At 30.8% G+C, this 25,935-nt stretch overlaps 1 protein-coding gene across 47 annotated transcripts in view; it reads right to left on the reverse strand.

The window, feature by feature from the left end:
* The window catches only part of RIMS2 (regulating synaptic membrane exocytosis 2), a 780,681-nt gene that overhangs the window by 338,226 nt on the left and 416,520 nt on the right, over nucleotides 1-25,935 (reverse strand). For 26 of the 47 annotated variants that reach the window (XM_074267248.1, XM_074267268.1, XM_074267279.1 and 23 more), the window contains 6 exons: nucleotides 24,549-24,595; nucleotides 23,965-24,077; nucleotides 18,036-18,083; nucleotides 14,799-14,929; nucleotides 7,902-8,073; nucleotides 6,007-6,160 (listed from right to left, as the gene is read on the reverse strand). In XM_074267248.1, the coding sequence (XP_074123349.1) occupies nucleotides 6,007-6,160; nucleotides 7,902-8,073; nucleotides 14,799-14,929; nucleotides 18,036-18,083; nucleotides 23,965-24,077; nucleotides 24,549-24,595 (665 nt within the window). The remainder of the gene's footprint in view (nucleotides 1-6,006; nucleotides 6,161-7,901; nucleotides 8,074-14,798; nucleotides 14,930-18,035; nucleotides 18,084-23,964; nucleotides 24,078-24,548; nucleotides 24,596-25,935) is intronic. The other 21 variants (XM_074267264.1, XM_074267300.1, XM_074267336.1 and 18 more) reach the window with 1 other exon arrangement.

Genomic DNA, 25,935 nt, shown 5'->3' on the forward strand with positions numbered 1-25,935 from the left:
GTAAGCAACATGTAGGATTCTGGTTTTTAATCCATTCTGCTATGTACTTCCATTTTATGGAAGAATTCAACCCATTCATACTCAGAGTTATGATGACTAGCTGTATGTTTGTGTATTTCCTTCCATGTTATTTTCTCCTCTGAATATACCCTTTTTTCCCTCTCTCTATCCTATCCTTCCTCACCAATGTTTTGTTTCAGATCATTCCTGCACTTTCAATCTGCCCTCCTTTCTATCACCCCACCTCTCTCTTTTCTTAACCCTTTTGTCCTACTGTTTCCACCTTCCTTTCTATTCAGCTTCTCCCTTTTCCCCCCCTTTCTCCTCCTACTTCATTAAAGGGTAAGATCAATTTCTATTCCCACCTGACTATATTATTTTCTCTTTGAACCAAATATGATATTAATCTTCAGACAATGTAAATCCTCTTCCTTTCTTTTCTTCTATTATAATAGAATGTTTGTGCCTCTTCATGTTATCTAATTTACCCCCATTTTACCTCCCTTTCCCTCTTCTCCCAATGTAATCCTTTTTCTACCCCTCAATGTCTTTTTTTTTAAATATCATCATATCAAAGTCAACTTATACCCACATTCTCTATATATACCCCTTCCAACTACCCTAATAAACAATACAGTTCTCAAGTATTACAAATAAGATCTTCCCATGTAGGGATATAAACAGTTTAACCCTTAAAAATAATATGTTGTTATTGTTTTCATCCTGTTTACTTTTTTGTGCTTTGCTTGAGTCTTATATTTGAAGATTAAAAATTTGGTTTAGTTCTGGTCTTTTCAATAGAAATGACTGAAAGTCCCGTCTGAAAGATTCTGCTCAGTCCAGCTGAGTAGGTGATTCTTGGTTGTAATCCAAGATCCTTCGCCCTCTAGAAGATGGCATTCTGGGCCCTCTAATACATTATAATATAAGTTACCCCATCCTGGGTAGTCTTCACTGTGTCTCCTACATACTTGAATTGTTTCTTTCCAGTAGCTTATAGTATTTTCTCCTTGACCTTATAGTTCCAGAATTTTGCTACAATATTTCTTGTAGTTTTCCTTATGGGATGACTTTCAGGAGGTGATCAATGGTTCTTTCAATGACTATTTTTCCCTCTGGTTATAGTTGTATGTTGAGACCCTGGATATCTTAGAATCAGCCAGAGTCAAGATAAGCAAAATTCTTTATTCTTGGTCTTCTGGGGTCGCTGTCAGGGGATTAGATAGGAATTTCCATACTTCCTTCCTCTCTCTCCACCGCCAAAGAATGAGACTGCTTCTCCTATTCCACCCTCTGATCTCTCCTCACTTCCCTGTCCACACCCAAAGATCAAGCCAGCACAGAGTCAAGTAGGGTTATCCTTCAAACATGTTAATATAGAATTGTCCAATTGGTAATTAGCATTAAGTGCTAGGTTATCTAGGTTAAGTGCATCTGCTCAGAGTTTTAACCCCTTTACAGTTGTAGTTTGTTTGTTTGCTTGTTTTTTGATGATTTCTTGAAGAATGCTGTCCAGGACCATGTGTTTTGGTAGTGGATTTCAGGTAGTCCAATAAGTTTTAAATTTTCTCTCCTGGATCTATTTTCCAGGTCAGTTGTTTTTCCAATAAGGTATTTTACATTTTCTTCTATTTTCTTTCATTCTTTTTTGTTTGAGTGATTCTTGATTTCTCATACTCAGTAGCTTTCATTTGCCCAGTTCTACTTTTTAATGTATGATTATTCTTCAGTTAGTTTTGACTAATTCTACTTTTAAAGGTATTATTTTCTTCAGTAGATTTTTGTTTTGTTTGTTTGTTTGTTTTTTTGCATTTGGCCAGTTGTATGTTTTAAAGAATTGCTTTCCTTTTCCAAGTTGTTGACTCTCTCTTGCATATCTCTTATTCACTTTAACAATTCTCTTATACCTTTTTTATTTGATGTTTGAAATCCTCTGTAAGCTCTTTCAAGAAGGTTCTTTGTGCTTGATATCAATTCATATTGTACTTTGAAATTTTTCATGTAGGAATTTTGTCCTCCTCTAAGTTGGTATTTTGATCTTCCCTGTCACCACAGTAACTTTTCATAGTCAAGGTTCTTTTTTTGTTTCTTGCTCATTTTCTTTCTTTTTCTTTTCTTCCTATTTCATGATTTTTGAAGGTGAGCTCTGCTTCTGGGACACAGAGTACTTTTCCAAGCTTTTTGTGTAGCTTTGAGATTTGGTTTTGTCCTACCTGTTGTTTGGTTTCCCAGACTGGGAATTTGCCTTCTTCACTGAGACTGGAGACTGCCCCACTGGTCTTCCCTGCTACTGTTCTACTGATCTAGGACTACAGGTCTCAGTTGTTGATTGGCAGTTCTTAAGATACTCTCGCAGGCTTTCAGATATACTACTTCATTTGGGCTGCACTCAGTGAGACTGACCTTTTAAAAGTCCTTCCAACCTGTCTAGAGCTGGAACAATGTTTCATTCTCTCTCTTCCCTTTGTAGGCTCTGTCATTTAAGACTGTTCAAAGGCTTGGTGTCAAGTTGTTTTTTCAATAGAAACTGGGAAAGTTTGAGCAGTTTCTTGGCCATCATGGCTCCCCCTAGTTTTTTCCCCCAGATATCTCTGATCGATAGTTTTTTACAGAGTAACTAAGAAAATCGCAAAATATTAAATAATTACATAGATGCCACCAAAAATAAAATCTCTTATATACCATTGGTGTTTAACTACTAAACCATTCATAATATAGTCTAAGGGTCATATATTCACTCAAAAATCACTTATCTATATTTCATTGTCATTTTATTTATTTTAATATTTCCCAAACACATTTTCATCTAATTTGTAAACAGTCAGGAGTACCTGCATCAGTGTGTCTGACACCTCTGTTTTAGACTAATAACATTAAAAATAAGGGATAAGAAAAAGTTCATCCAATTAATAAAGACTAAACCATTTTATGTTTTCATCTGTCTGCCCACAGTACTGAACCAACAGCATCATTTCTCTGTTCCTAATGTAATACATTTTTTCTTTTGAAGACTTTAAGCTGGACAATGTTATGCATACTGGAAGAAGTGAAGTGGTTATAAAGATGGCTATTACTTTCAAAAAACACTAAGTAATAATCAAATATGTAATAAGTCAAACGTTAATCCAGTTACCTTGACACAGAGAAAGGAATTAAATTACAATATCAATGACTTGAATACTGCTTTAAGAGTAAAGAATAATAAAAAAAATTAAATGTGTAAAGCAGAAATTTTATTATAAAAAGTAGATATTTTGTTAAAATGTTAAATTTTTATATTTAAATTTTAAAAGTTAAAAAGCATAAGAAATTTCTCAACACAAGTTCCAGATTTTCAAGGAGCTGATGTGTTTCACAGTATCTTGCACATTTAGTGAATTCACTATCATGAATCACCCTTATTAATGAATTAGTAAATTAGAAAACTGGATAAGTTGAAAAATTAATACCACTTCAAGAATCAGACATTTTAATAATTTCAAAGCAAAATTTCAGTCTTGGTGCATATTTTTTTTAAATGTTATCAGCCAGCTTACTCATAAAAAGCTCTAGTGATATTGCTCATATTCATCAGCAGCACTACAATTATTCCTTCTGTGGGCAATGAGCATTCACATCTTTAAAAAAAATATAAAAGTAAGCTATAGAAAACCTCCATATGCATTAAAATTCTAACTTGTCCATAAACTAATTGTTTATGTCCTGATATTTAGAATATATGAATACCAATGCAATTATATTATTATATGAAACATTTCTTTTACTTAGAAAAGGCAACAGTCTCTTACACATTCTTACTTTTTAATATTAATGCCTCTTTGGACAACCTTTTCAAAGATTATAAATATTTCCAAGATGACTTTTTATCTCACTAAAAAGAGGCTTTTATGCTGAAGTTAATAATTATAAAACCAACGAATCTTTTAGAAATGAATTTCCAAAATTTTTATAATGTTTGCAAAAATCAATTTGAATTCTTTAAAAAATTTAAATATGTATGTTGGAAAAAGGTAATTTTCATTAATGTCATTGACTTATCTTAATACTCAGGTTCATATAATCTCTAAAACTATTAGAGTATTAGCCTTCATGTAGGAAAACAGAGTTTATATCTTTAGATGACTTAATCTTGGATTACTAGAACTATATAACATAAGCTAATTTTCCATTATGAATACTTATTAATTACTGAATGATGATGATTTCTTTCTTTATTCTCAACCGAACTCTTATTTAATAAAGATAATTTTAAATGATGTAATTTCATCGTTTTCAGGATGTATGCATATGTAATTGCCTTCTATCAAGAATATAGTATTTAAGAAGTGGTCTTCTTGTCAATAATGAGTATTGTATATAGCCTAACTTCTTAAAATGTGGTTCATGACTCCATATTGGGACTCTTAACTGAAAGTAAGAGTTGTGAAATTATAATTTATTATCAGTAAATGCTTGATTTATCTATTTTATATACCTGGGGTAAAAAAAAAATGTAAGGTGAAAAAGTGTCATGAGGGAAAAAAGTTTATTGTAAACAGCTCTAACATATATTTCTTAGCCCTTATTGTTTACTTATATTCTCAACAACCATTTTCCTATTGGTTTCAGAAATGCCATGAGAATACTTTTAACAATTACACATATGGTTTAAATTTCTGTCCTTCAGAGAAGTGAATATAGGATTCAAGGGTAAAATCATAGTTCCAAAATACAGGCTCAGTAGCAGTATTACTCTAATTTGAAGACCCATGATGAAGACCTATTGAACAACATGATTTGGAAATCATTTGCTGATAAAATTAAAGTGCCAGAAAGTTATCACCTAAAAATAATTAAAGTAAAATAAATGGTAATTTCAAAAATTGTAAACATACCATAAGGGCATGTTGTACTGGCAAATGTAAACAGGAGGTTGAATTGTCTTTGGGGATATTAGAAAGAGACAATCTGGGGAATACTGTGAAAGAAAGAGAGAGACAAAGATACTGAGTTTGGTGAATATGAATATTCATGGAGAAGGATTAATTTTGTAGTCTTTATTGTGGCAGAACTTTATTAATTTCTTCTCAACATTACCAAATTTCATCTACTCTGATTCCATTATCAAGCAACATGTTTAGTCATAATTTATTTTCCTCATCTTACCCTACCCACTTAGAAGGAAGTATTTCCTGGAAATTAAAAGTAATAGTTATCATGGCAAGTATATCTCCCCTGGTAAATTAATAAACAGTCTTTATAATTTGCAAATAAATCATTCTATTATGAATTAGGATTAAATTCTCCAGAAGTTTCAAAATCAAGTCTCTAAACACATATAATAGAAAATATGCTGTAATACTAAGATGTGATCAGCTTCAATTAGGCCTAGTCCAGAAACAATCACAATATGGTAACAGAATTACAATACCTTCATTAAGAAAAGTCTTGTAACTTCAGAGTTAAGAGGGATACCTGTTCTAAATGCTGTTAGAGGAAGTTTATTGCTTAAAGTAAGTGATAGAATTATTTGTTACAGATAAAACAACATTCTCTGAATTGGAAATAATCTTTGAAAAATACCAGGATACTTATAGTCACTTTTTGAGGGTTATATCAAGGGAACAAAGCAAAAATAATAAATATTTCTATAAGAGAAATACAAAATTAAGGAAACAAGGGCATATTTATTTGGATAATTGTTTTTTTTTTCCAAACAAAATGTCACTGTATAGTTTAACTAATTACTGTATTTAAGACTTTATATGCTAAAGTTAAAATATATCAAATTTTCTTCATCTGGAGTTATAGATTTGAAGAAAATGCAACAACCTTTATAAAAATTATTCCATGAATTTTACACACGCAATATAACTTTGTTTTTATACAATTCAAAACAGCTTTTAGTAGCCTTGAATAGAACATTATAAATCTATAAAATAACCACAAGATATACAACAACTTATAATTTTATAGAGTCAAAAATGAGAAATATTCCAATAAGAAATAAGAAATACTGAAACCTACTTTGCAATCTTCGCGTTGGGCTCTCCCCATGTGGCTGTCGGCGTGGCAAATATGGAGACGGGTGAGGAAGTGGCAATGAAGAAACATCATGTGTCTGAAGTTTATACCAATGAGGCTCATCATCTAATAATGCTGTCTCTAATTCAATTAGAATCTATAGAAGTAACAGGCATGGTGGTTGTTACAAAAGCAAGCAGAAAGAGCAAACAAATTTTCTTACATGGTCACATCTTTTGGAATAAGTTTAAAAGTATTATAGTAATTTAAAAGTAAAAATTTTAAAGAGATTTTTCATACATGTCGACAAATTAGGGAGAAATCTAAAACATCTTTATCTGCTCTAAGTAAATAAGAATTTCAGTTTTCATTTTCTATTTAGCTTACTAGAAAAGTTTATAGGATTCAACATTAACTAATGGTGTGAGAATTCTGCAGCCAATTAAAATCTAATAACAATTATAATGAATGAAGCTTTATTTAAAAATGATAAGTAAAAAAATAGAACAGAAAAGAGGAGAAAAAGATTTCTTTTGAATTTTAAATAAAGCGTGAGGTGAAAGGTAGATGGGAAATGAACTGTTTGTCTCACATTGATAATTACAGCTGATTACTTTGTAATTATTCATTGGAAAATCCTTCTTATTCTTCTTGAGGCCCTAAAAAGGTCTGAAATGTGACTTGAAATGACCCAGAGAGTGGCAAGAATCATCGAAGCTACTCCCTCAGCTCTTTAATATCCATCAAGTAACTAATGTCTGCAACTAAGAAAATATTGGGAATAAACAAAGTACTTCTTTTTAGAATCAGAAAAATTCTATTAGTCACTCATTAATTCAGTGAACATTTATTGCATATTTCTATATACAAGACACTGAGGGAAACACAAAAATAAATAAGACAATTTCTATTCTACATGATTTGCAATGTGACAAAAACCCTGTACATGTAAACTTGTATTAATAAATTCTTAACCTCTGACTAATAAGTTGGTTAAATTCCTAAAATAGATAAATATTAGAGATTTTTACAAACAGATCATTAGGAATTTGCACTGAGTTTGATATATGATAAGGGAAAGCAACAGATACAATTATTAATCAGCTCTATGATTTCCTCAACTTACAAGAAAACACAATTTAATTTATAGGACACTAAATAAATGATTACTTTGAGGTCTGATTCTTCTGGGGACTTCTCTCTGAAAGTACTCTCAGAAAGGAATAAAAAAAATTAAGAATTTCTACATGATACCTGAAGTACCAAATAAGAACATTTCTAGTTAGGTAACAGAATTATATTCAAAGCATCAGAGAAGTCATGGAAATGAATTCTAGTTAATTAACCTAATTTTACTTAATCAAGGAGATCATCTTTTGATATATAACATGGCTATGAAACAGTATAAACTGATTTTCTATCTTATTCCAAAAAGTGGTCACTCTACTTTTCTGAAATCTCTGCTATTAGGATTTAATTTGACTGTTTATTCCCAAGAATCCTTTTACTCTGAAAAATCAAGGTATGCAAAAGACCTCATGAGGCCAAAAGTGATATGAAATAAATAAAGAAATAAATAAAATAAAATTTACAAAAATGAAATAAGATGACATAAAATGGGATTTAAATATAAACCAATATTTACCCAACAATACTTTAATTTTTGTAACAGCTTAAGGAAGCAAATTAAAAACACAGTATTTACCTCTGATTTTTTATTGGCTTTGATAAAAAAAATATAAAAAGTAGGAGAAAACTCTCAGAGCATTTTTCTTATAAAAATAATGTACTTTTGCTCAATTACTTAAAAGTTTTTGAAATTCTTTTACTGGCATTTAAAAAACTAACATTATTTAACAAGTTACCAATAGTTTAAGTTTATAAATAATTCCACATACCTCTCCTAAAAATTCACTTTCTTCCTCTCGAACTCGAGCTTGATCCCAAAGAGTAATCTCCAACATTCTTTCTCGAAATTCTCTCCGATGAACTGGAGAGTAAATGAACGTTTGATTCCATTTGGGTTCCAATGTTTTCTTTACTGTTTTAGTTCTTCGTTTATTTTTATCACTACAAAGGATAATAAAAGATTTGTTAGCTTTTACAAAAGTTTAAATTGTGCTACATAGCTATATATGATTGTCTATAAACAAAGGCAATGTCATCTAAACTTTAGAACATCTGAATTAACCAGTATTAAAAGAATTTTAATAATTTAACTTAATAATTATTTAATAAATATTAAGTAGAATATGAAATTCTGAATATAATTTTTTTGATTTGTCACAGAGTAAAAAGTGTATTAATGTCCTAGACTATTTTCATTAAACATTTTATGCTCTGAAAATTTGAATAAAAAAAATTTTTTTGCAAACATGCTACTTAATTTGAAATTACTAGGATGTTTCATCTAAAATAATGAATACTTTAGAAGCCTCATAGTCTCAATAAATAAAAATAACATACATGATATAAGGAACGGTATAGCATGAAGCTGTATTACAAATTATATTTGGAGCTACTAGGATGATTAATTCTCTCAGCTCTCCAGTGAAGGAGTTACCTGTCAGCAAGCATTTATCAAGCATTTAGTATGTGTCAGCTAAAAGCTAAACCTGTAAAGGTCAAAACAACTCCTGTTCTTAATCTTCTTAATGGTGGAGATAACATGCAAACAACTATGTGTATATACAATATAGAGAACAGAACCAGAGGTAAATAAAACAAACAGGGAGGGTTATCCCAAGCTATAGATCATTAGTAAATTAGGAATGGTAAAAGATGCTACTGATTAGATGTGAGATATTTGAGGATCTTGATCTACAGTGGAATGGCAAACCTTGGCATCAAAATTGGTCAAATGCAGCCAGAATAGGAGAGACATGCTGTGAGAATAAGGAAAGGTCAATGTTTCACCTTTATAAACGTTTGGTGCAAATCCTTTGGTAAACCCTCTCAAGTCCTCAAGGATCAAAAGATTATAGGATGTTAGAGTTGAAAGATCTTTAGAGATGATATAACTTCCCTATTTTACTTTTTAAAAATACTTACCCAAAGTCACAAAGTTGGGAGTCGCTATTTGCTAGGTCCTCTGACTTTAGAACCACTACTCTTTCCATGATTTTACTGCCTTTCTACATTAATAATTTCCTCTCTTCATAAATTCAATTATGTCATGTCAGCCTGGTTAGTTACAGGTGATTCTAAATCTAGAGTAATTTATTCAAGGAGAAACAGTCTAGTATCTGAATACTGAGCTGTTCTCTTACTTGGGAAGACCTGAATTTAGTTCTAGCTAAAGATACATATTGTCCATGTGACCCTGAGCAAATTATTTAACCTTTCAGAATCCGTAAAATCTCTGTTACCACATGATGCATAAGAAAAAAATAGTTTCTTACCCCAATACAATCACAGGTCTGGATCAGATACAGTTTAATCAGAGTTAATCAAGATTTTTAGCTTCTAATTTTCCTATCAAAACTCACCCCTTCTACAAACTTCTCTTCTATTGAGGGTACCACCATTCTTCAAAACAATCAAGGTTCACAATCTCAGGGTCATTCTTTATTTTTCTCTCCCTTATCTACTTATTCATTAAGTTTCCTGGCCCTGTTTATTTTATTTATCTCTTGAATCTCTCCCCTTGTTTCCCTAGCAACTATTTTAGTTCAGATATTCATTTCCTCTCACATTGACTATTGTATTAGTTTCCTAAAAGTCTGTCCATGTCATTCCATGCTTATGAATCTTCAGTGGCTTCTGCATTTGGTGAAATACAAAGTAAAGATATTATCCATAATCTACTGCCATGATGGAGTTCATATCATATTGCATTAAAATAAATGTCATACATACTATGTCAAATAAATGACCCATACAGCCCAGTTCTGTGACAGTGGTGGGCCTCAAGCAAAGCTGTGAAGTAGACAAATTGTTTTACTGTTCTTCCAGGCATAGAACTATAGAGTTGAAAAAGACTAAACAGCTCCTAGTACAAGCTTCTTATTCTATGGAAAAAGAAATTAAATGATCATAGAAGATAATGACTTACATAGATTACAAACCTAGCTATTAGACCAAATGGGCATAAAACTCAGGTTTTCTCAGGGTCCAATGCTCTTTTCCCTCCATGAAATTGCCTTTTCCTAGTATTGTCCTTGTTAGCATTCCTTTTTATGTTGTCCCCAAATAATTAGTGTTCCCTACTCTGATTTCCCTACTCCTGATTTCCTAGGTTAATGTAATTAAGACTTAAAAGGTTCTATGTCCTATTCTAGGGCCTGACTAGAAAATTAGATAACCTAAAAAGCTATTGTTCTCAGTTTGAACAAAGGAAATTTTTTTTTTTTTTTTTTTTTTTGAGGCTGGGGTTAAGTGACTTGCCCAGGGTCACACAGGTAGGAAGTGTTTAGTGTCTGAGACCAGATTTGAACTTGGGTCTTCCTGAATTCAGGGCTGGTGCTCTATCCACTGCACCACCTAGCTGCCCTAAATCAAAGAATTTTTAAAGATAGAGAGGCACCACATAGAAAATCCCATCATTTTACAGATAAGACAACTAAAGCCTAAAGAGGTTTTGACTTGGTTCCGTGTCATATAGTGAGGAGCAGAGCTCTGAACAGAACCCAGATACATAATATATAACCACTTAAAGAGAACTTTAAAACTGGAAAAAAAGTTGTAATGTTCTCTGTTTCGGTTTCCTAGAGGTCTCTGGGAGCAGCCTTTGTTTCAGTTCAGTAATCATCACATGAGTAGCCAGGGGTTAAAGTCCAATCCTTTATTGTCTCCTTCAAAGTCTTGTCTCCTACACTTGGGGCTCGGCTAATTTTTCTGGAGGCCTATTTCTCTCCATGGTTCTGAGAGCTTGAGCTCCCACCTGCTTTCTCTGGCTTCTGAATCTCCCTGACTCCAAAGGTTTGTGCTTCAGCCTCCAGCCACAAGGTGGGCGATGGAATGAATCTGTCTGAACTTCTGAGAGCTAGTGCACTTGTCTTTGAATCACTGAATCTCCCTGGCTGAGGCTTCTAGTTTATATTCTACACAATGAGTACAAACTAATCATTATATCACTAGGAAACCATTATTTGTTGTAGGATTAAATCAATGCTAAAGTAGATTTAACCACTCTCTCCTCAATTCTACTTAATACCTTATTTCAAGTTTTGGCCCATAACATCTCCTTCTCCTTATAGGATTAAATCAACCATACTGAACCATGCTAAATTAGATTGCTATTGTCTCTATCAATTCCACTGATTAAGTACCTTGTAAGAATCCTTTCTTTCAAGTTCAGAGTTCTGGATCATAACAATAAGTGACCATTAATATCATTTAATCCAACTCCCTCATAAGTAGATGAATTGTTGCAGAAAAGTTAAGTAATTTGCATCAAATCACATAGCTAGTGAGTAGCACAAGATAGGACTATGAAATACTTGTCCAGTACTCTACCATAAAGCCTCTTTATTTTGTTTTAATATTAGTGAATAATAATGTATTATCTTTCCACATGCCCCTATAACTTCTGTATTTAAGTTGGGACCTTCAATGAGTAAACGGAAAAAAAAAATATATTTGAACAAGTGTTAACACGTTCCAAGTACTATGCCTGGGAAGTAAAGATTATGTGTTCTGAGTTTCTTTGAGTATAAAACTTATCAAAGAGAATGGGATTTGGGATAAGAGTTCTTCTGATCTTACAGGCACTACAATGACTCTTGTTAGGGAGATTCCATCCATAGCTAAAAGTCTGTCATTATACTTTAAGCCATGGATCTAAACTCCAAATACAATTCTCACACCTCATCTTATTCAACTGTTCACTTCTAAATTCATGCATTAAGGGAGGGAATTAGACTTGATGATCCCTGTGATATTTTCTAGTTGTGTAATTTTATTATTCTAAATGAGTTATCTTTAGTGAATTCTGCTACTATTCAAAGTGTAATTAATTGGGGGCCTTAGCCTTCTTTCTTTGCAAGTTTTTAATTACTCATTACTCCTCCTTGGATCATCTCTCCTACTGAATCATCTACAGGGAAAAAAAAAAGTCTGTGTGTGTGTGTCTGTGGGGGGTGTTTTTCTCTGTATGTGTCTCTCTTCTTTTTTTCTTTCTTTATTCTTCTCCTCTTTCTCCTCCTATTTCTCCTTCTCCTCCTCCTCCTTCTTCTTTTCCTTCCTTCTCCTCCTTCTTTTTGTTCTCCTTTCTTCTTTCTTTCCTTCTTCTGTTTTCCTCCTTCCCCACCTTTTAACCTTCCTGTTCCCCTCTCCTACTTGTTGCCTGACTGCCTGAAACCTCAGAATAATGCCTGTCAAATCTTCATGGAAAAGTCTTTGAAATAAATACATGCTTAATATATGTAGTATAAATAAATTGTTTATAAGCTGACTGTTTAAAAAGAAGTTTCAGGAAGAATTTATTTAAATTCATGAATATATAACTGTCCCACAAGAAGAAATGAAACATATTCAAGGTAGATACTTAACCTTTTGAGATCAATATTAATCATGTTCTCTCAATAAAGTATCTGCTCCTATAGAGTCAGAGGCAGTACTGGAATGAAAAAAACACATAGCTCTTGTTTTTTTCACACATATAAAAATCATATTGTTCCTTTTTGAAAAAATAATTCCTAAGAAGGTATTTGGATGAAAATTCAACACAAGTGTTGTCTTGGTGATATGAAATCATTAAAAATGTTTTTGAACCACAATATCTGAAGGCGTAAAAGCTGTGGAAAATGAAGACAATACAGAAATGCATGGTATTTGTAAGTAGAGGAGGTGAGCCATCATATATAGAAAGATCAAAGAATAATAGCTACAATGATACCCCCAAAATGTAAAAAAGGCCTAGAAAAAGTTTCCAGCCCATTAGGTAAAGCATAGTCTGTAATAATGATACCCAGTAATATAGCTAGCATTTATATAGTGCATTAAGGTTTGCAAAGCTCTTCAAAGACAGTATCTCGTTTGCTCTTCATTACCAGTCTGGAAGGAATCAGCTATTATTTCCCCCATTTTAAAGATTATCATATGTTTTATGGAGAATATGACAGGGTGACAAGGTGGGGTGGAACTATAACGTTTCACTGATTAATGCATTACATATCATTAAGGGATCACATTTATACTTGTTATCTATGAGAAGAGGATTGCATTTTGGTTTGAGTTTAGGTTTTGGGTTTGAAGTTTTTTTGGCCATTTGCCTTGTTAATTCAGTCTCAGCAAATTATAACTCTGAATAATATGTATTTAGCCTGGAACACTAGACAAAAAGGAAGGATATAATTTATTGAATCCATGGTAATAGCCAGTTCAAGATCATTTCATTGTTTTCTCAATCATTTGACATACTTTGCTGCTGAAAGCTTTAAGAATAATAGTCTTTTCCAATAGGTAAAATATTACTATATTCCATGGGCTATCTAAAATTTTAAAGTTTAAGTACAAAAATATATGTAATCAGCAGCGGGGGGAAATTTCTTTATTGGAGCAGACCTGTGACTTCTTCTGGATGACATAGTCATTATTTTTTAGAAGAAGGATAATAGGTCTTTTTGACTCAAGGGAGTTAGCTCCATTTTGCCTTTAAAATTAAGGTTTAAAATCTTACCTATATGATATTGATAAATAAAAAGGTAATCACAATCTAGCTGCAAAATTTGCCAATCAGTATGTGGAGTTTTTTGTTTTTGTTTTTTTGTTTTTTTTGTTTTTTTTAATGTGGAGTTAATAGTAACTCTGGAGAATATAGAATTAGTAGCATCCTGAAGAAGTTGTTCCCAGAACCAATGTTTTTTAGTAATCTAATGGCATAATAAAGGGGTTCTTAATCATTTTCGGTATGAATCTTGTTGGCAGCCTGATGTAACTTATGGACCTCACCTCAGACTAACATTTTTAAAAATATAAAATATACAGGATTATAAGGCAAACCAATTATACTGAAGTACAATTATCAAAATATTTTTAAAAAATAAGAAAAAGATTGATGTGTAGTTAAGATCACCTGGTATGAGGTAATGCCTACTAATTGGGCCATAGGAATAATATAATGTTTTTTCATTCATTTACCTAAGAGCAAGTTAAAGAATCAAATGAGTTTGTGTGGGAAAAGAGTGCAGAGTGTTCACTAAAAACTTTTAAATTTTCTTAAAGAATATGATTCTGTTTGGCTTACTACCTGAAATTACATTTATGTCCTCTGTTAATGCCTTTTATATACATACACAACTGTGTTTATATATCTATTTTGTATGTATTGTTTACATGTTGTCTCTTCTTATACACTCAAAGATTTTTTTAAGGGCAGGAAATTGTGTAATTTTTGTATCCCTAGTGCCTAGCACAATTGATTTGAACAGAGTAGATAATTATTACATTTTGATTAATTTGTTTACATTTGTATTGCTTAAAAAAAAGTATGCCTTGGTGGAAAAAGTGCTAGTCAATGGGAGTCAGACTTTGATTCAAGGCTCACTTCTAATATGCAGTAGTTATATGGCAGTGAGCAAGTTACTAACCTATCACAGCCTTAGTCTTCATCTAGTCTACAAAATTATAGAAGCATTACAGATAATATTCATAGAGAAAGTTTATAATAATGATGAAATTATATATAATGTATTTTAATTTTTGGCTCTCTCAAGTTATATAAATATTCTATATAGAATCAGCTTATTGCATATAAACAAACAAAAAAGACAGCCTTTGTAACACCTTTTTAAAAAAATTTATTTTTGTGCTTGTTTTTAAAAATACTTTATTTTTTTCTCTTTTGCCCCTACCTTCTATCCGGAAGAAAGTAAATTTTGACATAGGGATTCCGTGGTCTCCCATCTTCCCTGGAAGGGAGATCCTTTGCTCCCAGAATTGTAACTATCAATTGATGACCAACTTTGTCATACCACAGTTTTATCTGAAAAGGAAAAAAACAAAACAAAACAAAAACATTAATCCGTCCTTATTTTTAATAAGATAGCATAATGCTTATAACCCCACCTATCAAGTTCATCTTGTCACCTTACCAACTTATTTTTAGATTAGCACAGAATTCAAATTATACTGTTCCATTTGCAAGTTATGTTGGAAAAAATAAAAGGATATGCTATAATAACTTCAATGTGCTAAAATTATCAATTTGTATATATCAAACAGCATAATTTATTTTGAAGTCTATGCAAATTACTTAGAATTTTGTTTGTAGAAGTAATTTAGAATATACTTAGATTTCTGATTAAACACTTGTTTTTGTATAACTTTTAAAAATTATTTTACTGTGCCAAGGGTAAAATTTATCTAAATGGTGCCACATCTCAATTCAGTAGCAACAAAAAGGATGTTTTTGTATTCTACATTGGTAACCTGTTGACAAAGTTCAAAAGGAATTTTTAGAAGTATTTTGGGTTATTACATAGAAAACAATTCAAAGATTTAAAGTGGGGTTAAATAGAAGTTTCATGCAATGAATGCTCCTATGCTATCAGACCTTAAAATTAAAATACTTCAGGAAATAAATTTCATTTTTGTAGAAAAATATATTCGTCACTGACTTAGAATGCTACAGGAATGTTGACTTCATTTCAGATGAGGAACCTTGACATAATCTCATAAGTACAAGGTCAGAAATTAGCAACTCATTACTTAGTGATGAATCCATTTGTATTGAGTTATGACATTAGCCTTCTTCTGTTTGAATATGGTTCATTAGTTGTGGTAGCAAGAATTAAGTCCAGGTTTTGACTCAGAACTGTACTCTACTTTGGTCCCTATCTCAGAAATTAAGAGGGAAGCAGAATTTGGGGAAAAGGATAATGACCTAGGGAACAAGAAGAAATGTCACATGTCATTCATTAGCATCTATTCTCTCTAGCCTAAATTTCACTCTACATATAGGTCCAAAAAATGTAGAAAATTGGGGCTGACTATGATAATTAAAAAATAATGCTTTTACAAGATAAACATTATCATGCATTAGTTTCTCATGTAGTCGTTTGTGTTGGATTATATGTAGTAAAACAAATCTTGACCAAAGTAAAAAAAAAATCTATGATAGAATGTTAAATTTTAAAATAATTTTGTGCATTATGACAGTAGATCATAAATATATACATATGTAGTATAGATGAATATTTAGAAGCAAATAAAATACATAAAAAAGACCCAAAAAGATGCTTCTGTTTCTTCATGAGATTAAAGAGTGAGATAGGCTTTTATCCTTCAATCTATAGAAATTTTTTGTTTCTGCTTATACTGACAAAACCAATTAATGACGTGATTTGATCTTCTAAATTAAATATAGCAATATTGGGAAATATGGCTATCCTCATTTCCATTGACTTCAGATTATATGAAAGCCCCATCTTTTCATTTCTCTGACCATTGCACTGAATATTTAGTACATTAATACTGCAAAAACTACATGAAGACATTTAAAATGAACCTCCAAGCTGAAGAAATAAAAGCTAAACTGAATACATCTCATTATTAATAGCCAATTTAATAGCTTTAAGACATTTTGCATGCTGAGACTCGTGCTTGAATTTCTATAAATATGTTACTTTTACCTTCATTAAAATCTTTAGCAGATAGGAATTTAACATATATTTCAACATAATAAAATAGATTTTATGTGAATAAAATATATGTATAAAAATTTAAATTTATATCACTTTCCTACACATTTTCTTATGTAAAATAGTAATTATTCACATCATTAATACCATTAGAGTTTTATTAAAATAGAAATTGTGTTTGATCTTTAAATTTTAACTTTATTTTAGCATATAATGAATTCAACTTATCAATTTTTAAAAATCAATTTATGTGAATCAATATATAAATCAAGTTTATGTGAAACTACATTTTATTTCATGAATAATATATATTTCTTCAGAATTTTCTAAAATTGTGTATTTTTTATTTCAATTGCATTTTTAAATATTTGCATTGAAGTTTTAATAGCTATCCAGCTTGCATTAGCAAGATGATATAATTTTCTTTATATTATTTTAACCTGTATTTAAATTTTGAGACTGTGCCTCTAAATAATGTATTAAAATAGTTTGTTGATTTAAAAAATAAATCAACATATCTTAATGAATACAAATTTATTTGTTCTTGGTGTTTTAGCCAAGAATGTTATTTTTAATATAAACTTTTAAAAATTTATATAGAATCATCATCATAACCTAATCACAATAACATTTAAAATATTTTAGGTAGTGTCTGCATAACAGGAGTAAATTCGTTTAGTTTAATACAAACAAGAAATTATTTAATAAGTAAAATATTTTAATATAGTATTCAAAACAAATAGAAAATCATGCAGCAAAGCAAGATAAGCACTGACATATTAGTAAAACCTACAGTTCAGTTAATCTACCACTTAATCATTTCCTAATGAAAAGAGGCAAATAATGTGTACCAAAATGTTACCAAAAATAAACGTTATCAATGACTTATAACAAAAATATATTTTAAGATTATATAATATTTTTATTATTTGAACATTTAATACATGCCTCATATATATGTAAATATATATGATCACAATTCATATTTTTGTTCAAGTACAAATTTATTTGCCAATCTTCTACTCAGGGAGCTATTAATTGGAAAATGCAATTTTATACTAATATAAATACTAATGAATGATTTAAAGAGACAGCAACCTTAGTGTAATAAGGTCAAAGATCAACAGCACAAAATTAGCCATTTCTTTTACTATATTAACTTGGATACATTTATGGGTATAATCTTTAGTCTAAATCCTTCTGGAGCCCAAGTTTAAATACAGAATACATCATAAACTCAATAACAAAACTTGTAGCCAGTTGTCTCTTTAAATTAAATTCAATATTTCAACCCCCATGCAGAACTTTACAAGCTGCTCAGTAGATGATATGGGTTAAAGCAACATACCAAAACAATAACATTTTCCTACAATGCATTTTCCAAAAATTAACAAATAAATAAACTTTTAAGCACAATTTTAGTTTCTGTCAGGCAGACAAGGCCTTTACCTGAACCCTAGGAACAAAAGGCGTTGTTCTTCTACTAAGGCTTTGGCTCTGGTAAGCAAAATTAAAGAAAAAAGCAATAAAACAAAACCAAAAAGGACAACACGCTGGAACTAAAAGACCAAAAGTAAAAACCAACACACACTACTATAACCTTAAAAATAATTATCCCCCTTACAATATATATTTAAATTTAAATATTCTAATGGAATGTGTAAATTTGGCCAAAAAATGATAAGATATAAAAATTTAATTTACTTGAAATAGATTTTAAAATCACATTCAATAAAGTAACAAATTAGAAGTGAATGAGAAATAACATTCGGGTGTAACGAGCTGTCGTCTCCAGAAGCTGCTGGATCGCTCTCTGGGAAGAGATCTGCTGTGTCTACTACTCAAATCTCTCCGACAGATTCTTCTTCCTGTAACGAACCGTTGTCTCCAGGCAGTTGCTGTTAACTCTTGTCCAAAGAAGTGACTTCCCTTCCTGCAGAGAGCCCCGTCAGGCCTGATGCAATGCAGAGAGTCTTCTTCTTTCTCTGAGAGTCCTCTCTTATTCTCCCAGAGAATGGGCGTGGCATAATGCAGGGGCTTCTGGGAAGAACCACCCCAGCCAATGGGCTTGCTCCTTCTACCAAGTCAACCTGAGTTCTCACCTTGTAACTATCCAGACAACCTCAGTTCTCACTTAGTAATCCTAACATCCGGGTATGAACTTTCTGAATATAAAGTTTCAAATGCATAATAAAAGCCGAGCCTTAGAAATGAAATATGAAGAAATTCAAATTTAACCTTTAGATGAACTAAATAGAAGAAATCATTGACAAAACTGGAGAACCATAGGCAAAACTGAAGAAAAACTAGATGGAAAATGGGTAATAGATAAATTAGTAAAAGCAATCCATGATAGCCATTGTTTTCAGAATGAGTCAGACTTAAAAATTAAGTACTAATAGAATCATCAAAGGCTATAAAATATGTCTATAATTCAATTACATTAGTAGTTTTTATTAAATTATTCTTATTTCCATCAGCTTCCAGTTTGAAAAGAATCTGAAACATTTTTATTTTATCACTATTCATCTAAAAGAAAATAATTACTAACATTCAGACTAGATAAGCATTTTACGTATTTCCAAACCTTGAGTGCTTATCATATGATGACAAAATGTTCATATTTATTTTTTCCTTTGAACTTATGATGATTCCGAAAATATGTAGATTTTAAGCAATATCCCCATTTTACATATGAAAAATCCAAGGCCCAGAGAATGTAAATAGCATACCAATCATCACACATCAAATTCAGGTGACCTAACTTCTACTCTTATGTTCATTCAATTACACATTCTTAGGATAATTTTTTAAAATGCTTTATCCACGTAATTTCCACTTCTTTTATCATTTTATCTACTTTAAAACAAATAAAAAAGACATCATCTAACCAGAATATATATATATATATATATATATATATATATATATATATATATATATATATATATATATATATATATGTGTGTGTGTGTGTGTGTGTGTGTGTGTGTGTGTGTGTGTGTGTGTGTGTGTTTTCCTGGTCAAAATAAAGAAATAAACTACTTCTTTAAACTGAGTAGCATTGAAGAAGAACAAATGAGCACTCATTATATTTTTGTTCAGTAGCGCCTGATGTACCTTTCAACTCATTTCATGCTTCTCTCCTAATTTTCCATCTACAAAGTAATAACTGAACCTTTAACCTCAGGGCAGAGAGGAGCAATGTACTGGAAAGAAGCAATTGAGTGGCTCTTTGCCCCTTAAATCAAAGATGTTTAAGCAGTAAACATGAAAAATAAAACTGGAAATATGAAAAGAAAGGAAGTCTTAAATGTAAATAATTTTGACCACCTGAAAAAAATTCACAATCTCTATGTCCATGTGTCTGTCTCTCTGTGTTTTTCTGTGTATGTGTCTCTGCTTCTGTCTGTCTGTCTCTGTCTTTCTGTCTCTTTCATCTTTCTCTTCTCTTTCTCCATTTGTCTCTCCTCTTTCTCTTCCCTATTTGTCTCTCTTTTCTACCTCTCTCAGTCTTTATTCATGTCTCTATGTCTCACAAATAAATGTAATATCCCTCTAGAGTAAGCAGTATTCCATTTTATGTATGAAGTAGTAAAATAAATTAGAAATGCTAATAATCTCATTTTAGTAGCTCAGTTATTTATTAATTGGAGATGAATCTCAACATTTAGTAAAGCTTGGTAAGAAAGTGACAGAATAGGAGAAAAACTGGACATACACAGATCAAGAATTAAGGAAGATCTCAGGGATTATCTAATCCAATCCACATTTCATAATATAAGAAACTGAAAAGGACCAGGAAGATTGAGTGGCACAAGATGTAGCTAATGATTAAACATCAGGGAAAGATGGGCTCTCTTACCTTCGCCTTCAATTCTCTTGGCTTATAAAAAAGTACCAGGAATATTAGAGTTGGGGAGGCTATGCAAGTAAATCTCTGAATACTTAAAAAGAAACTGCTTTCTCATTAAATACACATTTTTTTTTACTACTTTCAAAAAGATGAAGATAGTATGAATTCCCCATTAATGCATGTAGCTTCCTGAAGTCAACCACTGATATCTTCTGAACCATACATTTATTTGAAACTAAAATTTTAATAGTGTTAAATAGGCATATAATATAGTATTTTAATAACTGAAAACACAAGAAAAATGAATTATAACTGACCATTGTCAGTTATGTACATTGATTCATTTTATGCAGAATGGGCATCACTTTTTGATTACTACAAATGTAAAATTTGGCTTTGTATGCTTCAGTTATTTTCCCATTTTTGAAGATCATTTCCTACTATTATTCACTTCAATGTTGTATCTGGAATATTCCTTTCATGCACCATTGTTGAAATACCAGGAATGAAACAAATAGATTCAAAGTTCAATGATAACTTTGGTTTAAAAAAGAAGAAAAGTAAAGTGTAATAGAGGACATATATTCTTCATTCAGGTACGTCTTTGAAAGAATGCATACAAATAGTTATGTATAAACAAAGAATGAGAAATGAAAGAAAATTTTCTAAAACAAATACAAAAACTCATAAATAAAAAATCAACCACAAATAAAATGAACTATTATGTTCAATAAATATGAGTTTTGGTCTATTTAATCTAATACAAAATCAGAGTTGTATATTCTCAATTTTGAAAGTGTAAAAAGGTTGTATTTCACATCAATATAATCTAAAAACAAATTTAATACTACCTCATCCAATTGTATGGTCTAAAGTTCTAAAATGGCATTTTCTTACAGAGAAAAGTACTTATATTGAGAAACCCAAATGAAAAGAAAAAATAAGAAAGCAAAAAAGAAAAATTAGCAAAAACAAATTTCTCTAAGTGAATAGATTAACATGTAATTTAGCTGATGTTCACTGGATCCTAGGGGAGTTAAATAGTAATTGAAAATGAAAATATTATGTGTTGGTAGAAGTTTTTATTTTTTTTGTTCTTTTTGTTATTTGACCCTCTAGGAGTTAAATAGCACAGTAAGCTTGGTATAAATTAGTGTTAGGATAATAAAAGTACAAGATGAAACAATTTCTGTCTATGTACAAAGTATAGTTATAATCTGACAGATTTAGTATCATTAAGTTAAATGTCACTGACAGGGAGGTGTAGCATGATGAGGATTAGAAGGAAAGGGAATTTCTTTTGTAATGGTAACATACTATCTATACATCACATATGCCTAAGATTCCCCTTTTCTCAGCATATGTACAGCTAGAGCATAACTGGCATAGTGTTATTGGTCTAAGGCTTCCTGTAAAAGAAAATATTGGAATTAGGATAAGAGAGATTCTTATACCTCTTTATCTAGATAAACATATTGCTAACGTTCTCTTGGATGCAAAAGAATAGCTCAAATTAATTTCAGAAACATTAGTAGATGGAAGAAAAATATCTAGCATAATAGTAAAGACTTGAATACAAAACATACGGCTTTCAAATAATAATGACATGATATTGACACTCATTTTCAAACAAAGATCCCATGGATTTTAAGTTTATGATAACTTTGAGAAAATAAATCTGAATTCTATACATTTAAGGGAGGCTAATGTTGCTTCCTAAATTTTCCAATTTTAGCTTTTTTGATCTTTAGTCATATTATAAAAAACTTTGAGGTAAGGGTGAAATATTTCCCTGAATTATACATTTGACCTGAACATTCCAGTGATTTATTAAAACATCATTTACTTCATATTCTTCAAAGGATAGGGAAACGTTTATTCATTTGTCTCATTCGGTCTCTTTTAAAGATCAGGAATTTGAAAGTGTTACACTTGCCATGTAGGAAATTTGATATGGTCTTAAGAAAGGAGAATCACATGAACATATACAATCATATGAGGTAGTTCTGGTGGCACACTGAATAGAAAGGTAGGCTTAGAATCAAGAAGAACTAAGTATAAATATAGCTACAAATACTAATTGTGTGACCTAGGGAAAGCACTTAACTACTGTTTGCCTTAGTTTACTCAAGTAGAAAATTGGGATAATAGTAATGCCTATCTTATAGCATTTTTGTGAGGGTCAAATGAGATCATATTTATAAAATAGCACTTAGCCCAGTGGCTGACTTAAAATACCTATTACATAAGTGTTATTCTTTTTCTTTCTTTCCTCTCCCCTGAATCAGCATTTGTGACTATATTAATTCTTCTATTTTTCCAGATCATATTTAAGAATAATTAGATACAGCTTATAAAGGAAAATAGGACATACAGCATTACTATGAAAAATTAAAAGGACATTTTGCTTATAGAAGAAAATGAGAGAGAGAGAGTGGGGAAGGAGGAACATATCAATATCAGCAAGAATCCATCTACTTTTAAAAAAGAACAGCAAATGCAAACATATTAGACTACAAATCATGCTGTCCAAATGATTTAGTTATTATTTGTTTATTTTAATATTTAGGATTTTTTCATTTTTTATAATTCATGAGTGTGATTTTAAAAAGCAAAATGACTTACTCTTATTAACCCTTTCATAAGTTAAAAAACAAAATAAAAGCACTATTTCTTTTAAAGTATTATATAGAATTTTACTGAAAACATTGTACAATTTGATGTGTGAATTTTGAAAATTTAAGTTGAATTTCAATTTCTGATTCTTCAAAACAGTTTAAAGTCATTATAAAAAGAACACTCTAAAACAGAATAAATAATATTGATATTATATGTAATGAAGCATTATGTTTTAAAAGAATGAAATATTCAAAAGTTTTCTGATTTGAAAATAAAAGTGTATATCTGAAATTTTCATTTTTTTTAGAATTACCATGTAATGTGATATGTTAGAAATAGCATGAACATATATCATGGAATTAGTACTATATTAAAAACTTTGCTCTACTCATCCCTATGCTTCACTAATTTGGAAAACAAACTAAAATTCCTTTATAAATATACAACTATAAATAAACTACTAATATCCTAAAATTCATAGAATTGTTTTAGAGATAAAGAAGGAAGAATGCATAACAGATTCCTTTAGCTTAAATAAGGCCTTTACGTAATATAACATTTTACCTCCTTTATATGTCTGAGGATAAGGCTTGGCTACCATGGAATAGAGAACAAAAGACCATGACCCTGAATGTTATGACAGTAGGAGATAAAAGGCTTAAATACAGAAAAAGAAAAAAAGTTAGAACTCTCTAAATTCAAAAGAATCTAGGTTAAATAAAGTTACTTTTTCATTTGAACCAAGAAATAGGAGGTAGGGGGAAGTTTAATGACCTTTAAATGAAAACCTAAAGTTATATTCACAAAAAGTCATATTTTAGCCAGAATGTCTTCCTCTAGAGTATTATCATATCTAAAAGCATTTTAAAAAGCAAGAAAAAAATTATTTCAGTGAGTACATACTGAAAGTTGTCCAGACAGGAATTGTGGAACATCCCTCAACATTCCAGGACTCATGGGAGAAGTAACAGAAATGGAAGGGCGATCCATTTTTTGAGATTCAAAAGAGCTAGAGCCTGAAATGATAATTTTGCATTTAGAATAGAACCAGCAACCCTTCATTTATATTTAACAGTGCAACTTTGAAATTATAAATTTTATACAAAATGCCTGTTACAATGTTTTAAAGGTTGTGACATTTTCAAAGTTCACTGTTATAATGAATCTCAGAATGAGTGCTCTGTAGACAGGGCTCTGTAGCCCCATTGCCTTAGAGCTTTAGAGATTCCCAGCTGCTGTCCCAGGAGCATTCAATTAGAAAACATTTGCTGAGACCCTATCATGTTTTGTCAAATAGAACATGAATGCATGAAAACATTTCTACCATAACAAATCAATGTTGATTCAATTCATTTGGTGGTTCATCTTTTGTTATTGTATTAGTTTGTATTAAATTATCACATTGTACTATTATAAAAATAGAAATTATTGTATTTATTTATTATGAATTTCATTATATTCTCACTTTAAAAAAAAATGAAACTTACTGGATTCCAGTTGTGCATGTGTACTATCAGGGATTCTGGGGATGTCTCTGAAAGAATGAAAAAGGAAATAATAGGAAACTTTTTCAAACATTGGTATAAGTAATATCTTGGCCAATAATAAAATATTTAACTCTACAATTAAATTATTAAATTGTTTGTGGACTTATAAATTATAAATTTATGAATTTGTGCATACATGGTACATGGTTTATCATCTTAATAAATATCAAACAAGTAGACCTATTTTTGTCCTTTAGAGATGTACTATCACTACTTCAGTTAATCAAATACATCAAAAGACAGTTTAGTAAGATTCACTTAGAATTTATTGAATTTTTTTTACTAACTTAAGCCATACTTTAGGATAAAAATTTAAACATGATGGACATTTTGGACTGGCATGAGTGTGTGTGTGTGTGTGTGTGTGTGTGTGTGTGTGTGTGTGTGTGTGTATTGCGAGTAATGTATGTTCCATTTGAAAAGTTCCCCATCTCTTCTGTGCAAAAAATAATTAAGGGCATTTTTGCTTGAGCTTGGATTTACCCGAGTGATTTAATAAATCATGTAATAAGTCTTAAAGTCAGTTATAGCAATTTACAATAATGTGAATAAATATTCCAAAATATTTAAGAAATATAAAAATGACAGAAGTTATTATATAAAAATCATATCATAGAGTAGATCCCTTAAAGATTGAAAATTAAAACCTCAAAATACCACTTTATTATCATAAACTATCGGCATATCAGAGGTTTGCAAAATAAGACAAGTTGGGTGAAGCTTCCTGAGGGAAGTATATTTTAAGATATACTTCAATAGAAATAAGTGATTATCTTCATTTCAGGTTCAGGTTAGGTAGAATTCTAATGTTTAAAGAATGTACACGGGGAGGGGGAGGCAGCTAGGTAGCTCAGTGGATAGAGCACTAGCTCTGAAGTCAGGAAGACATGAGTTCAAATCTGGTCTCAGACATTTAACACTTCCTAGCTGTGTGACCCTGGGCAAGTCACTTAACCCCAAATACCTCAACAAAAATAAATAAATACATATATACATGCATACATTATGGCAATAGGGCTTTAACCTTAATTTAATTTAAAAATTAAAAAAAATTCTACCCTGAATCTTATATTCCCCTTGTTTTTATTAATATTGATTAATTATATATTATTTCTCTTCACATAGTAGCTAATAAATGCCTATTGAATAAGAAAATAATTATAGTTCTCTACTTTTTTTATTTAAGTTGTATGACATTTAGTCATTGCTTATATTATCTTTATCTGTCTTGGCTTATAAACTTCTAATAGGATAAGGACAATTTTTATAAAGCTATCTTTACATGGTTTCATATGCAAGAGCATATTTTATGGTGATAATGTTGAAG

Source organism: Sminthopsis crassicaudata, chromosome 1 (assembly GCF_048593235.1).
Source record: "Sminthopsis crassicaudata isolate SCR6 chromosome 1, ASM4859323v1, whole genome shotgun sequence".
NCBI classification, from domain to species: Eukaryota; Metazoa; Chordata; class Mammalia; order Dasyuromorphia; family Dasyuridae; genus Sminthopsis; species Sminthopsis crassicaudata.